Below are 16,660 nucleotides of genomic sequence, written 5' to 3' on the forward strand. Positions count from 1 at the left end.
ATTAAAATGTCACAAATAAGCACCAGGCACGGTCTACATACTGGATGACCAACGAAAAAAAAAAAAGCCAGTGCAAAGAAATATCTCACAAATATCTCTCCCTTGGATGACGAAAGATTTCCTAAAAAATGCGGAAAAAAAAACAAAAAGGACATGACATTAATAACTGGTGCATCTATCATAATATTTATAATTATTAAATTATTTATCGTATTCAGGACTTATACTTTATGCATATGTCGCCAGATCCATTTGCAGAATATGCAAAACAGTATAAGTCTGTTGTTGACTATTTTAATAGCATGAAATGAATGAATAAAAAATTGGATAACATAGTAGCCGCCTTTTAATGACTAACGCCCGTTGAAGCATATGTTCGCCCTAATTTTATGTTTATAAATGTGTATGTATGCTGCGCCCTTGTGTGTGTTATTAAATAATAATTAAATTGTGTTTATTACAAGATGGATGAGCTTTAAAGAAATCTGCCTCATGTCATATGCTCTGCCATCGATTTGCCTACTTTTACTTAACGATTTATGATAAACACAAAGCGCGAATACATTTATTATCATTCATTATTATCTTTCAAAATGATTTTTATGCAAATTCATAGATATAGGCATACTTACTTACACATAAGCGGGAGACGGGAGGGGAAATAATTAATTAATGTTTATGTGCCTTCGATACGAAAGGCATTTGAGTTGAAGCGCTTCACGCACACAAAATACATAAATAATTACAAGTAAGACAGACTTGCCACTGAAAACACACTATATATAATAGCCGTTTATTTTGAAAATGGTATAAGTCACTTTTTCGCAATTTATTCACTGTAGCTGAACGACTATCTCGATTAGTTTGTTCTTCTCGGCACGGGTCTCTTCTAATCCGGTTATTCATTCGCTTCGAAGAATTTTATGATATTATATGAAGAATTTTATATATATTATATATAGAAAATTCATGATATTATATACAAAAACATGCAAGATTTATGTGATGGATGCGTAGAAGTTATAACAGATCCAGAGATTTGACGTCTTGATGAAAAGAAGTTATGGAAATTTCGTATGAAGAAAATTTACATTGTAATTACATACAAGTTTTTGTAATTATTTGTTTATTAATGATAAACGAATTTACGCACACATTCACATTAGCAGCATAAATTAAATATTAAAAACAACTCTGTGGCCGGTATTTGGAAGAGTAGATTCTATTTTCCCATGAATTGCGGACGCCTTCAAAAAGAGTCCCTGCTACTATATCGGGTTCCCGTTACAAAAAAAAAATTAATCCATGTTTTTTTTTTTAGAGCAATGTACAGTTCTTCGATTTTATATAAGAGCAAATGGTTTTTACAGAGACTTCAAATTATTGAGAAAAATTCGGACGATATGCTGCAGCAAATAATTATATATATATACTTTTGGAAAATGGGATAAGAATCATTGATAGAAGGAGGCAGAAATATATATGTTTTAAGAGAATACTCAAGTGTTCGCGAATACCTGACTAAAAAGGAAAGCATTACGGACAAGAAATTGTTTAAAGACACATTCCGAAGCAATTCACGATAGTTCAAAGAAGCAATAGAAGCAATAAAAATTCCCATGAAAGCATAAAACAAATATTAAGTTTCCTCTCTTCTCTTTGAACTCGTTGAACAAATTCTTACTGCAGTCATTATTTGATCCCAATAAATAATTTAAAAATTAAATAATAACAAAAATCAAATTCATATTTATATTAAAAGTTGACAATGACTTAGACCATAAATCCGTTTTCAAACCAAATTAAAGCGTTTGCTCAATATACGTTTCTGGCGAGATAGGAAAGATTCTGATTCAAATTTTGAATAACTAAAATTACTAAAACCGACTATCAGGACATCAGGCATTATTTGATTTTTCGAGTGAAATTTCCGATTCCGAAGTTTACAGTCTTCTGCCATTAATCGTACGCTCAATTAAGGAAACAACAACTCGAAATCATGACTCATTGAAAACTTCCATTCTTCGGTTATTTTCTGTTCTAATACTTTTTTTTCTCTGAAAAGATGAAAAACTGCAACTTTTACTGAAACATTCCCGAATCACGCTAGAGCCATATTTCTTCAACGTGTAAACGTGTAAAACTCCCAATAATTTTGAATAAATATTTAATCTAGAATATTTTATTTTATAAATTCTGCTGACAGTTTGTTGTAATCAGTTAAAACTAAAAAAAAAAAAAAAAAAAAAAAATTGATTAAATGAATGAAAGATTTGAATGATCGGTGTACGTATATATGCACAAAGGAATGATAAAGGGTATTGTTGTTGTATTTTTTCATTATCACGAAAATGAAAATGAAATTAAAAATATTTCAATCGCTGGGAAAACCATTGAAATCTTCGGATTTTTCCAAGAGTGATTTAACAATTTCTGAAGTAAATTTCTCCACTAATTCTAAGGCCGCATTCTGAGGCAAATCCTGCAAAGATGATGATACAAAATTCCCAAATGCGGCATATCTTAATTCTCGCGAACTCAGACAAGGCTCTTTTTGATGCGTTATTTGCGATGACTCTGCAGCGGAAAAGGCGGGTTGCGTGCATTGATATGAACGTTTCTTATTAGGTTTTTCGATTACGGCCGGATCAGGGGAACGTAAAGCATCCAAACGCCGTATAGTAATGGTGGGTTGATAGCTTGTATTAATGGAATTTTGCTCTTGCTGGATGCGCGCGGTGGAATGTATTTGTTGAGCTTCGGAGCTTTATATTAAAACAAAAAAAATAAATAAATAATAAAAGAATTTTTTTCTTCCTTTTTTTTTTTAAATAATACAAAATTTCCTTACAGTATAGTTGAAGGTTCAAAGGCAATGGTGTCATCTCTATCATTACTTTCTCTAAAATTAATGAAAAATGAAAAAAAAAATAAATAAATAAAAAAACTTATTAATTGTTTGGAAAAAAAATATATATATATATAATAGTTACGTGTCTGCGTCAGAGTCCTGATCATCCGAATCATCTTCTTCCATTTTGACACTCAACAAGGTATTGGGATACGTTTGCCCAAGCTGGACAAAGCTGCCGCTACATCCCGAAGAGCTGGCATCTGTTTGCTGACGCAGCTGCAAATGTCGCAGCTGCTGATGTCGCTGTTGTAGGTCTTGTTTTTGCTGTTGCTGCTGTTGCTGCTGCTGCTGCTGCTGAGATTGAAGTGGCACCATTTTTTTATAAGATCTACGAGCCCGTATATGATCAGATAAAAAGTGTAAATGCTCATATAAAGGCCAAAGCGATTCTATCGGTTTATTAGGATTCTCTTCGCGTAATTGCTCCAAACGACGTTTCTCCAAATTGTAACGGTTGCGCAATTGTAGCATGCGGTCTTTCAATATGGAAACTAAACAATAACATTTGAAATTAAAATGAAAAATAACATCTAAACAACATGAATATATATATATATATACATATATATATGTGCGTGTAAATTGAAACCCTTCATACATTTCCTACTTGAGTTTAATTGTTCTTTATTTACGTATTTTTTTCCTTTATCCAATATATATATGATGAAGTTATGAATTGAAGCTTTTACGCATCAAAACAATACCATGTGCTTGGTTTTTTAAATATAACTATTATATACAATGCAAAACAAATCTCGCCTCGCCTCGTCTCGTCTCGTCTCGCCTTGCCTTACCTTATCTCCCCTCCCTTCCTTTGTCTATTCGCACAATTCATCGTGTGTAGTAAATATTTACTTCTATTGCTTTTTTTAATTTAGATCCGACTATGTCAACCTTTACCCTCAAAAAATTACTTTAAACTTTTTTAGTTTTTATTGTCTTTATATAAAAATTTGTAAGAGCGAGAGCAAAAACTTTTCATTTTCGAAGTAGGAAGGATAGCCGCAATCGCGGTGGTAGTCGATGAATGAGAAGAGCTTTTTTACAAATAACTGAGCAATCGAGAGAAATCTATTTTTTATTAATTAATTATGATTAACAAATTATTAAAATGCAAAATATTAAAAGAGAAGTTAATACAATTGATTTATGTATGCATATGTCCGAAAATTTGCCCGCAAACATTTCAATTCAATAATAAAATTAGAAGAGTTTTTTTTTTTTTTAAATGTAATTTTTTTCCTGAATCATATGAATGTGATATAGCACATCGGGCAAGTGGCCTCCACCTCTTTGACACAGACCATATGATCCAATTCTGATCATCGCAACGGACACCTCATCCAATTTGGGCAGAAAGAAATGGGTTATCATAGCACCGAGCAGTCAATGCTTGATCAGTGTCATTTCCGTAGACCTATGGTCAAATTATATAGTCCGAAATTGCGTGTCGCTCCATTTTTACTAACCCTAAGCTGTCAGCTGTCAAAGTCTCTTTTTTTTTTTCTTTACAAATCTTGCCTAGATTTTGCGACACCCTATGGGCGAATGTATAAAATTCGAATAAATTTTAAATTATTTTCACACGAAAAGCTTTTGTAATCTAAAATTATTTTTATGAATTTTTAAGTTGTTGTAAATTTTGGGTTAAAATGCAAAGAAAAGCTTTATTTTCCTCAACATTAACGGACATATGTCTTTTCCGCTTAACATTGATTCGAACTCAAAATAAGTTCCTATTTAAGTTTTCCTTTCCTTGTCTTCTTTTAATTTCTTTCGCTTACCATCGAAACCCAATTTGTTTGATATTTCTTGCCATTGATGAGCTGTGTAAATCTTATCTTTGAATTTTGGACAATTGCGATCATAAAATGCTGGACGACTGCGAAACTCGTTAATTAAACTCAAGTCAAATTCTCCCATTGCTGGTAGACTTCGAGGTCGGCCGCGACGAGGCGTGTAGTCGTTAAAATGGGCCAGGTTGACAAACTGTGAAGAATTAATAAATAAACTATTAAAAAACTACTCATAAATTTCATTTAAATAATTGTATATATATATATATATATATATATATATATATGGGTATATAAAATTTTAATTTATTTGCGATAAACGTGAAAATGATAAATTAAAAAGAGCTTTTTCTATTTTTTATAAATTATAAACAAAAACTGCGAGTTTGTACATATTTGTTTATTTCTTTTTAAGAAATTTCCTGCCCAGAAGCACATGTTAATCCAGAGCGCATGGCTTACTAAACTAAAATCTCTTTCTTTACTTCGTTCGCTCGCTCGCTCGCTCGCGCTCCCTCTCTTTTCTCTCTCTCTCTCTCTCTCTCTCGCTAGCTCTGATGTGAGTGTCAAAGTCTTTGTCTCGTTTGTTTCAGTGTTTTTTCGTCATCGTATATACATTGTACATACATAAAAAAAAAAAAAAAGCTAACAATAACCATATTTTATATTAAAAAAGCCATTCATATACATTTATATTTATATGTATATAAATGTTTATATATACATAAATATATGCAGATACTCGCCTATAAGCAAATATATACATATATATATATATTTATAAAGCTTTTTTAAGATTTTTGCGGTTGTTGTTAATTCATTATTATTTAAATAAATGAAATTAAAAATTTTAAGTATACAAAAAGCAAAAAAAGAAAGAAAAGTAATTGCAGAGAAAAAAAAAAAAAACAGAAAAAAAACAAAAAAAAAAAAACTAAGCAAGCAAAGCGAATTATTTGAAAGCCTTAAATTTAAAAATAATGTTTATCTTCATTTTGCTGAACTTTGCTAATATTTATATATTCATATATAATAGGAAAAATGGCTTTTTTTCGTTTTCCTTCTTTTCTTATTTATTTATTTATTTTTTTTTTTTTTATAATTTACTCATTTAATTCACCTTTGAAATTATATAGAATTTTTCTTGCTTACCTTTCACAAAAATTATGTAACCTTTCTTTTTTTTCGAATAATATTGAATTTATTTTTCACAAACTAATTTTCTTTCTTTTTTATATATATATATATATATATATACATATATATGCATATACATATATATACGCATATATATATATACATAAATTTAAAGAAATTTTCCAATAAATTTTTTACTCTTTGTAAACGCTAATAATAATCGGCAACGTCTGCACACGACAACATTTACTACTAAAGTAAACTCTTAAAAACAAAATGTATTTTTTTTTTTTATTTTATTTTTCTTTTCTTCTTTACGTTTGTTTTTTCTTCGTCGTTTCTCGTCTCTAAAATAAACGCGCGAGTTTAAGTGTATGTGTGCGTTTAAAACTCTTTCAACATACCTACATATATATATGTATATATATGCGTAAACATGACGCTCGTTATACTTACATTTTAATTTAATAAAAAATTCATTTTGTTTTTATACAATATTTAGGTATATATGCGTAAATATATAAAAACACAAAAAGGAGAATTATATTTAAGAAAGCAAAGTAATATATAAAAGTAAAAAAGACAACGAAAAAATATTTTTTTTTTCTTCTTTCGTAAAACAAAAAGCATCTAATCATCGCAGCAATCCAGGCAAACAAAGCGGCTAAGTATCAAAAAAAAAAAAAAAAAACAACACAAATGAGCGGAAGAAAGTGCAATACAAGACGAAACAAAACGGGCGAGAGAGAGAGATAGAGAAAGAGAGAGAGAGAAACCGGTGGCAAAGAGTATCTAGAATATATCCTCTCTCTTTCTCTCTCTCTCTCTCTGTCTGTCTCTGTATTCCTCGCTCAACTAAGGTTTTGCTTTACGTCAATATTTCAGGGAGCGAGTGTGCGTTTGTGTATGCGTTTGGGAACTGATTAAAGAGCAATTACAAAAATTACATTAAAAGAAAACGAAAAAAAAAAAAAAAAAAATAAATAAATAAATTTTTTTTATTTCTGTTCTTTTTTTATTTTTCCCTTTTTTTTTTTTTTTTTTTTAAGTATTTTTGAAAATCAAGCCTTATTTTGTTTTGACATGAAAAATTCTTGATGACTCAATCGAATTTTTATTATTTATTTTTAATTTTTACTTTTCTAAATTCATTTTTCTTTTTTTGTTTTCTTTTCATCACATTTGCAAATATATTCGTTCTGTCGTTAAAAAAGTTTTCTTCTCTTTTTGTTTTTTTTATTTGTTTTTCATCTCATCAAATTTTATTATTTCATATTGAGCAAGTATGTACACTGGCACACATGCATATGCTCGCATATCTTCAGACAATATTAAATTTATCTTGTACGAAGTTAAACGAGAAGTAAATTAGAAAGTGAAAATAATAATAATAATAATAATAATAATAATGAAAAAATAATCATAATTTTATCAAGTGAAACGATCTATTTACATTGTATTAATCATATATAGTTTCATATATCATTGCTTCTTTTATCTATTGTTGACGGAAGCTTAACTTTCGAATTAATTTTGTGGACGAGAGAGAACTTACCACATATCAGAAACTTCTAGATTGCATTGCTGCATGCCATCGAATCTAGTATACCCTACTCTCTCATTTTATACGGTAGATATGTTTCTTAGAAAACGTGTTAAAAAAATACATGCGACATATTGTACATATGGATATATGGTTTTTTTGAAAAAATCATGTAAAATGAAGAAACCCCCCAAAAAAACCGTACAAAAAAGTAATAATGAAATCCATATTACATCATTATATATTTATTGGTTATCATCAAAAAAAAAAAAAATTAATTAAACATTAATGTGATCATCAACTTTCAACAACGAAATGCTGCGGTCACTATGGAAGTACAGTTAGATAGGTGCATACCCTATAGGATAAACAAAAAACGCCCCTATGGACAAAAACCGACCAACTACTGATCACAGTATTTACCGAATTGTATTTTCTTCCTGTAAGACTCTACCAAGTGTGGAAGTAAAGTAAACCTTTCTTTTAAACACAAAATTCGTATAGAATTTGTGTATTTTCTCTAATTAGCGCACATCATAAAAAAGACCGCGTAAAAGAAGTTGGGCGCATTCGAATCTTGCACGGCAAGTCTTGCGAGGTCATTTCGTACATAATGCGTTTGTGTGTAAGTGCTCTTATAAAACTTTTTTAAAATTAGTTTTCGAAAACAGTTCTCCGATAAGATGTCGACAAATTTTGCACCAAATCTTTCACCAGAACTTTATTTTTAAGTTTTCATATATTTCATGCTTAGCATAGGTTATCAGATTGGTGGACTAAGCAATAAACGGTTCGAAATTACAATATATATTACAATCTTTGATATTTCGTTCACAAAATGTGGATAATAACGTGAGACTTTCCTCGTTTCGTGTTGTTCTAATATTTTTTCCATAAGAAAACTTTTGAACTCATCTCTAACGATCTAAAGAATATTTAGATATCCTAAGTTAAGAAATTAAAAAATTACTTTGATTATAGGCGAGAAGGTTATATTAAATCAGTCAGCTGATTTTTCAACTTAAATCCTTGATGGTAGGCAAAAGGGGACGAATATTAATCCTATTATCCGCATAAGTAGCCGAGTAGACAAGAATCGCGATTATCAAATTCGTATTCGCGGGTGCAAATGTCGAATGCGTTAGAGTTTACTTTGGTCGTAGGTATATATAGTCAGAGCTCGGTCGGCAAAGGTATAACACTTACTGATTGGCCATACACACAAAGGCTGCACCACCTCCCCATTTTCCTCTCTTTCATCTCAACTTCCTTCTGACCATGACAGTATCACTCCTATAGGAGATATCTCCTGAGGCTTTGGACTCAATTATAATCAAGATCTCATCGTAAGTATAGTCTCTGCTAAATTCACTAGAGGGGTACAGTACTTGTTGTCAACGCTCTGACAAGACAAATATGTGTATCTCGCGTAGAAAATGAAAAAGGAGCGAATGAAAAACGGGTGTAGAATCTCGAATTGAATCTTGCCGCGGACGCATAAGAATCACAGCCTTGGACCAAATACGCCCGAAAGTAGATACCCTTCAAAGAGAAAAACGGGGGCAAAAAAAAATGAAACTCAGAAAGAAAATGGAGAAACGATTTAGGCTCATAAAGCAAGATCGGTCTACAGAAAAACTAATGTGTTCAGAAATACCTATATAGATCAAAATAACTAAAGTTTGATCGCAAAAAGAAGAGAAGAAAATAAATATGAAAAAGACAGGTATGCAACTCTTCTTGCATTTCTTGGCTTAAGTTAAGCAAATCAATAGAATTTATATTTACGGGTATTTTTTAATTCAAGTTGTGCTTAGAAAATTTATATATATATATATATATATATATAATATATAATATATAATTATATATATTTAGTGTATATATGTATATGGATTCGTATATATCTATGGATGGGAGCGTGTGAAAGCAAAAAAAAACTTAAAGTAACAACCGACCGCACTGCACTGCTATGGTAAAAAAAAAATAAAAAAGTAATATAATTTTATTACAATAATAACGTTACACTGCAAACAAATATATAGAGAAAGAAGAGAATAAGAAAATTGTCGGCGTCTCTCGTCGACGTGAGAAATGAAACGATTCTTATAAAGGAAGTAATTAAGATTTCGAGGATTAATTAATTAATAGTATTTATTACTCTCTTCTTTTTTTTTTTTTTTTTAGTGTACAATATTTATGTAATGTCAAGGGCCAGAGCGGCTAATAATGAATCACATAAGTTATTAGGAAAAATGCAAAACAATAAGTAAAACTTAAAGGGGCGGTTAAACTATTATAATCATTTCGCAAGCAATCGACTGAGAAAATCAAAATCGAAAAGGTTCGCATTTTATTATACATACATATATGACATATTATTAATATAAATATGTACAATATAATAATAGAATAATAGAATTTTTTTGTTTTCTTGCAACAATTAGTAAATATAAAATCAAATCATTTTCTCGCTTTAAACATAATTTTTTTTATTTTTTTTTTCTTATATCGATTTATTGAATGAAAAACACATGGTTTTTTTTAGATTTTCTACAAAGTAAGATTTTATAAAAAACTTTTTATTGTTTATATTCAAACATTTCATATTGTTAGGGCGAATACACGTCGCTTGATAATCCTTCTTCTTCTTCTTTATATATATTTTTCTCTTAACCACCCTTTCTTTATGTCTTTACTTTACCATACAGACATTCTTTAGCTCCCTTTTCATAAGTCTCAACATCTTTCTCTCTTTTATTTTATTTTTTATTTTCTCTCTCTTCTAAGGTATACCGAGAAAAAGCTTGAGAAAATATTTTAAAGCTTTTACATTTTAATCTTCAAACGGACCCATAAGAGGAGTTAAGAGAAATGGGCAAAGAAAACGCGAAAATCCATTCCCCAGTCCGTGGAGATGAATTCATTGTACCCTTATAATTATATGAGACGATCAAATTCGCTAGTCAAGGGAAGGCGCAGAAAACAAGAATAAAGGAGCCTCCATATAGAAGAACGCCAATGAAAAATGCCTCTAAAAGGGCAGACTTCATAAAGCACATCCTATGACGATGCCAACCTGGCGTTTCCGCTCGCCTAGACTCGCACTGACTTGAAAGTACCTTTCCTTGATTCACGAAAATTTTTGTATACAAGTTCTTTTCCCCCCTTCATATGCTGCACGGCACAAGCGAAATTATCCTCAATAGAGGCGAAATCCCTCGATAAGCAATTTTGGTTTGTAATATCTTCTGCTTGCAATAGAATGAATTAAGCTTTAAACGTCACTGTGTAAATTGCAACGGCAATGTTGATGATGGTCGTAAGACCGGACATATTTATTACGAGAATTTTACGCCATGAGACAAACTTTCTTGCACTTTTTCTTATTGTAGACTGAAACTTTTTCTCTTAGACAATTGTTAAATTGCCAATGATTTCGGGAGCCGTGTCTCATTTGCCCTCGCGTATTGCGGAAAAGCCGGTTACGGCTCTATTTTATGCACAGAGAAGAGAAGAAGAGTCATCAAAAGGCATTAAGTGATATTTTGTAAATGCATTTAATATATGGTTTTAAGCCCAACACCCAGCATCCCTTAGACACAGTACACTAATTGAAGTCTTTCAGTGGTTGTAAGCTTTTAGTGTTAGGTATTATTTATAAAAGCCACTATGTGGTCTATGGTAGGGTAAGTGTGCACGTATGCGTGTGTAGAGCTCAGAAGGACTTAAGATAGTCCCCTCTTTTTATCGTATCGATCAGCTCTGAATCAGTTTTTGAATCGATTCAGAGCATCGACCTATGCTTGACTATGTCTCGTTGTATTGGATTTTCGAGTTAATTTGAAGAAATTTGCTGCACTGATGGGTTTGGATTCAAAAAACTTGCACTTTCCTGGTTACAGGATGACAGTATTTCGCAAAATAATTTGATATAAAAAATTTTAACTCGGATGAAACAATTTTTCGAAATACCTCTTATGTCAAGGTTTTTATATGAGAAAAGAGTCTAACCGTTATTATCTCGTGGTGTAAAGTGGTACACAATGATAGTTTGGTCTAAAAATCAGTTACAACAAGTTGAGCCTACTTTTTGAACGCCATCCCATATAAGGGTTCTTTAGAGAGCAACAACGTTTAGTTTTTAATGATTGGGGACAACAGTAGGTGAACACCTTTGTTAAATTTGGACCAAGTCAGCTCACGTTTTGCACGTTTTTTGCAAGATTTTCCATATTTTGACAAGAAAATAAATGAAAAGTAGTGACAGACAAAGTGTAGGGCCTTGACCGACTATAATGCTTCTGCTTGTTCTTTTTCTTTCTTTCTTAAATTTTGATAGATTATTTTTAATGTAAATACCCAGCTAGATGGGTGGAAAAATGTAGACTTTTTTCCAGTCGGGAGTTAATATTTTAGGGCGGAACGTCTCCAATTCAAAGACGGTGGTGTGATGAATGGCACAAATGATGTAAAAGGTATCTTCAAGCAAACGAAATGTCTTCTAACGTGAATAAGTTGGAAAAGCGAAACTGTTTTTAGATCAGAATGTCTATATGGATTTACACATTGTCCAGTTTCTGTTTCGTTAGACTATGTGAAATTGATTTAATGATGACAACAACAGAACAAGAAAATTATATGCAGTTGTGATCGACTCTTTTATACCCATTACTGTTATCCTAAAAACGACTAAAAAAAAAATGAAAACAACTAAATATTCGTACTTTATAATATTGGTTGGGCGCGGCTGATTTTTGCCTATTTTCAGAATAAAAGTGGTGTAAGTGTTGTAGTTAATGAGCAACAAGCAAAAAATACGGAAGGCAAAGGTGCTCACACATGCTCAGTTTTGCGAATGGGGGAATGTTTCCCACAAACACTGCATGATTGGAGCGATGGACAGACGAACAGACGGGCGTGCTTAGATACATTGTCAATTTGACAGTGTTGAACAATATATATACTTTAAAGCTTGCTTCTGCGCTTTGTAAGTGTATTGAAAAAATAATGCGATTTTGATACTCTATAATATTGGGTAACCATGGTCAATTTTTTTTATAATTTTATATAGGCTCGCTCATAGAACATATCGATGTAAAATTGTGAGCAAAAAAAAAAAACAACTTTTTATTCCTTTTCCAAAAGGAAGGTGTTTTCAGTTCACGTACCACTGTGGTAGTGTCCTTTCGCCCATTTTCAACACCAAACTGCGTGCAAGAACTTCCAATATTTTGGCCAAATTTGAAGCCAAAGGCCAGACTGACGGAGGTATATGCTAAAACTGATTCAGAATCAATTGTTGTACGGCCTTTGAAGCTTCGTTCTGAGCCTTGAATACGTTTCGATAAAACAAATACACCTCTCAATCTTCGGAGTTAGTAGGTGGAATAACTTTCGAGTGATGACCAAACTTCCAAAAATATTGGTATTAAGGTAAACCTGTGTTTAGATCATTGCTAAGATTGTGCCTTGCGGAATTAGGCGAATTTGATTTAATAGTTAATTTAAAGGAAACAGAAAAAACAAGAACAAGCAGAAATTTTGGGAATTTTTCATTGCTGTCAATTTATAACTAACCTCCACTATCTTAATAATTGCAAACGTTGTTGTCAAATGGGGTCAACTTTGATTTGATTTGAAATTTGTTATCGTTTTATCTTTTTCGTAAGAGCCAGACTATCGTCTAACTAATCGATTGGTGCCAGGAACGAGCTTTCAATGTTTAAGGGAAAGATTAAGTGAAAAATCGCAATTGCGATCAATAGAAATGTGTGAGTAAATAAAAGTTAAAAAAAATTAATGCTAGTTTTCACAGTAGGCAATTGGATTATATTCGCCGCTAACCGAATCGTGTATACCCCACCGATTTTATCGTAAAAAGAAAAAAGGGAGGAAAGCTAAAATTTACTGAACACATGGATACTTTTGTTATATATCTGCAGGGTGTGTAGTGTTGAGTAGTCAACAAAAAATCGGGAAAGCGGAGATGTTCCCCTTTCATGTTGGACGTGTCCTTAGGCCGACTTACTCCATTTTCAATGTAACCTTTCGTGAAATTTGAAGCTATTTCCATAGATAATGCAGGGACGGAGAGACGGACATCGATTAAATCAATTAGAAATTATCACACTGTACAGTTTATAGAGCACCTCAACCAGGTTCCTCCAAGAGGTTGCAAGCAAATGAGAAAATTAACATATCCTCTTTACCACCTTTCACGCCCTACTAACCATCCATTTATCTAAAAGGGAATATTTTGTCGTTACACGGGCCGAGCGTTTCTTGCAAAATCTCTGATGATATTAGTAAAAAATTAAATTTATAATAAGTTTATGATGACTTTTCTGATAAATCGCTTATAGGCCGGGACAAGTGCAATATTAATTGATATTCACTAAAACATTGACACCTTTCCCCACCTAAATGCAATTTACACACACGTTTTTCCCTTTTTTTTTGTTTTTTTTTGTTTTTTAGCTTTTTAAACACTTTTTTTAACATTCACACTCACTGTAATTTAATGGATATTTTAGAAGAAACAGCAAATCAAAGATTTATAAAAAAGTAGAAGCAGAAAATATCAAATTACTTATAATTCTTATAATTTTTATAAAAAAAAAAAAGAAAAGTAGAAATAAATAAATAAACGAAAAAGTGTTTTTGTCTTTAAAAATAAGGATTAAATTTCGATCTTAAAAAATAAAAATCCTCATCCTCTTTCTTACCACTAAGTACAGTTGCGTTATGAGGGCGTCAACAGTAATTTCTAACACACAAACATACATATATATTAATACTTATTATACTATATATATATATATATATATACTCTATATAGTGATAATAACGACTATATTCGACTATATTGTTATTACGATTATCTCTCGGATATAAAGACATTCATCATAATTTAAACAATAAGCGTACAGCAGGCAGTATAACAGCAGCATGAAAGTTTTGTTTTTGTTTTCTCAAGTTTTTGATCTTCAGCCGTAGACAACAATACCTGATAGCCTCAATGCCAAGCAAATAATTCTTTATCGAATTTTCAACAGCACCGCATAACATCGTATATTTGTATGAATATTGGTTTGTTTGTCTTTCTATAAGGAGGGTTTGTTATTACCTGTGCTTTCTTTTATTGCTATTCCTGTTGAAAACCTTTTTTAAATTCTTAAAAACTCCCCGTATAGCAGCAGCATTAAGGAAAGAGAGACACTATGCTGTCTTTATATTGAAAATATGAACTTTTTTTTTTTTTTTCCTTTTGTATTGAAAGCATACGTATATGTGTTTGGGTAAATTTAAATCAAGCGGAAAATGCTTTTATTTTCACATGAAATGGTTTTTTAAAAAGCAAAAGTTTCTTAGGTTTATTTTATGTGAACCACGCTTCATGTTCTCTTATTTTTTTTTACCTATTTTCTTAAAAAGATTACCATAAGGTAACCGAAGAAGAAGAGGAAGACAAAGATCATTAAATATAGGATTAAGATTAAAAATTCATAAAATTGATTAACGCACATAACTAAGACCTAAATATTTAACGTTTTGAAGGCCCAAACGAAGAGAAAAAAAAAAAAAAAGAAGAAAAATGAAAAGCAAATAAAGATTTATTTTCATCTTAACTATTAACCCTGATATCAATCACAACCATGTCTATAAAAATTCACTGCAGCATTGGTAAATGCAGAATTCTCCAAATCCCCCGAACGGAAAAAAATTGGACTTTGAACTTTTAACGGATCTTTGTATAAACTTTTATCATCATAGGCATCGCGGTCTCTCTTGAAAAATGCGCCCTTCGATTGCAGTGCAAAAATGAAGTATACGAGTATGCAACTAGAATAGAGAAATGTTAGTCGTTCGTGTTATGACGAGTATACTCGTCAACATTCTTGATGGTAAAGAGTTATTTTTCATTCCATTACTTTCACTGCACATATTTATACTGAAATGGTAATGAACTTGGTAGCAACAAGAGACAACTTTTCGGAGGGAAAATTTCTTTTTGTAATAATTGCTATCAATATCTTCACGAAAATATTTATAAATTGATGGATTATCCGACTTAACTGAAAAGTGATAAGGAGCTAATTAATGGAGAGTAAGTTTTTTTGGAATCTCTCTACTCGTAATTGTGATTTCAGCAGCGATCTGAATGATAAACAAATCAAGGGACAGACAGACGTAAACAGATCTCGTGGTTCACATTAAGTCAGCCTTTGAAGGTCTACACATACAAACACCTCACACTTCATCAAGAGAATAAATGCAAAAAGTTGTTAAGAGATTTAGAAAAAAAACGAGATTTAGAAGAAAAGATACTAGAACTGCCCCTCTGATATTTTGTATATACCTATGTCTACCAAAAAGCATCGTCTTGTTCTTGATCATCTTTTTTCATTGAATAGTCGCATAGTCGCAATAAAAGATGAAGCAAAAATTTGGCACAAACATTCCTTGATCGATTAGGAATACGAAGTTAAAAAATGGGCGCAATTTGTCCCTGTCCCTGTTCACGCCTGCAAGGTAGGGAAAACTTAATCAACCTCAGCAAAAACAGCTACTTTTGCTCATATTTTTTGCCTATAATTTTCAATTCTACGAATGCATTTCTTAAAAAGTGCTACCTAGACTTTGGCGGAAACCTTTGCATCTTCGATGCAAAAATTAGTGCCAAAAATGTTACTTCCTCCTTATTTCCCATCTATTCCAAGTTATATGATAATACTCTTCCCACTGAAAGCGAAATAAATTGGGATTAAGATTGTAGCGTTAATTGCTTTGCCCCGATCGGGACCTTTTTCGAAAGCAATTTCTGAGTGGCTTTGCTGAACAATTGGAAAGCAGGCTTTCCAATATATTATGAGATTGTCTCAGTTTCTTCTGTATTGCGGATTTGTTTATTGCCAGCTGACAACGTACCTTAGAACGTTGTCTTTTTAAGCGACCCGGGGGGCATCAAATCCCTTAGGGATATTTAAAGATTATTTCACATAAATAAAGATCAGCAGAAAATTTTAGATCATTGCATGCCTTGCGCGAACGCGTAAACTGTTGTAGTCGGTAGTTGTGGTGTTTTAAATATTATCTAAGCTATGTTTGAAAACATTTTGAAATGTGTGAGAGTAATTCAAGCAAAAATTATATCAAAAATGTGAAAATCGTGTCGAGATGAGGAAAATTGCAAACCAAAACTGATCGTTAATTTTATTAAGGTTCAGACAAAAGCTACTTCGTGTTCATATTGAATCTTATCTACTT

The 16,660-nt window shown here is 31.6% G+C and overlaps 1 protein-coding gene across 5 annotated transcripts in view; it reads right to left on the minus strand.

Annotated features, from left to right (window-relative positions):
* Window positions 1–2,314: 2,314 nt before the first annotated feature.
* Window positions 2,315–16,660, minus strand: part of LOC119639569 (putative mediator of RNA polymerase II transcription subunit 12) — a 29,352-nt gene continuing 15,006 nt past the window's right edge. For 3 of the 5 annotated variants that reach the window (XM_038037023.1, XM_038037021.1, XM_038037022.1), the window contains 4 exons: window positions 4,699–4,903; window positions 2,994–3,405; window positions 2,852–2,902; window positions 2,315–2,765 (listed from right to left, as the gene is read on the minus strand). In XM_038037023.1, the coding sequence (XP_037892951.1) occupies window positions 2,375–2,765; window positions 2,852–2,902; window positions 2,994–3,405; window positions 4,699–4,837 (993 nt within the window). In that variant the 5' untranslated portion in view covers window positions 4,838–4,903 and the 3' untranslated portion in view covers window positions 2,315–2,374. Of the gene's footprint in view, window positions 2,766–2,851; window positions 2,903–2,993; window positions 3,406–4,698; window positions 4,904–5,102; window positions 5,125–5,862; window positions 5,905–16,660 lie in introns of those variants that run through there. The other 2 variants (XM_038037020.1, XM_038037024.1) reach the window with 2 other exon arrangements.

The sequence above is a fragment of the Glossina fuscipes genome, unplaced genomic scaffold, assembly GCF_014805625.2.
Source record: "Glossina fuscipes isolate IAEA_lab_2018 unplaced genomic scaffold, Yale_Gfus_2 112, whole genome shotgun sequence".
In the NCBI taxonomy this organism is placed as follows: domain Eukaryota; kingdom Metazoa; phylum Arthropoda; class Insecta; order Diptera; family Glossinidae; genus Glossina; species Glossina fuscipes.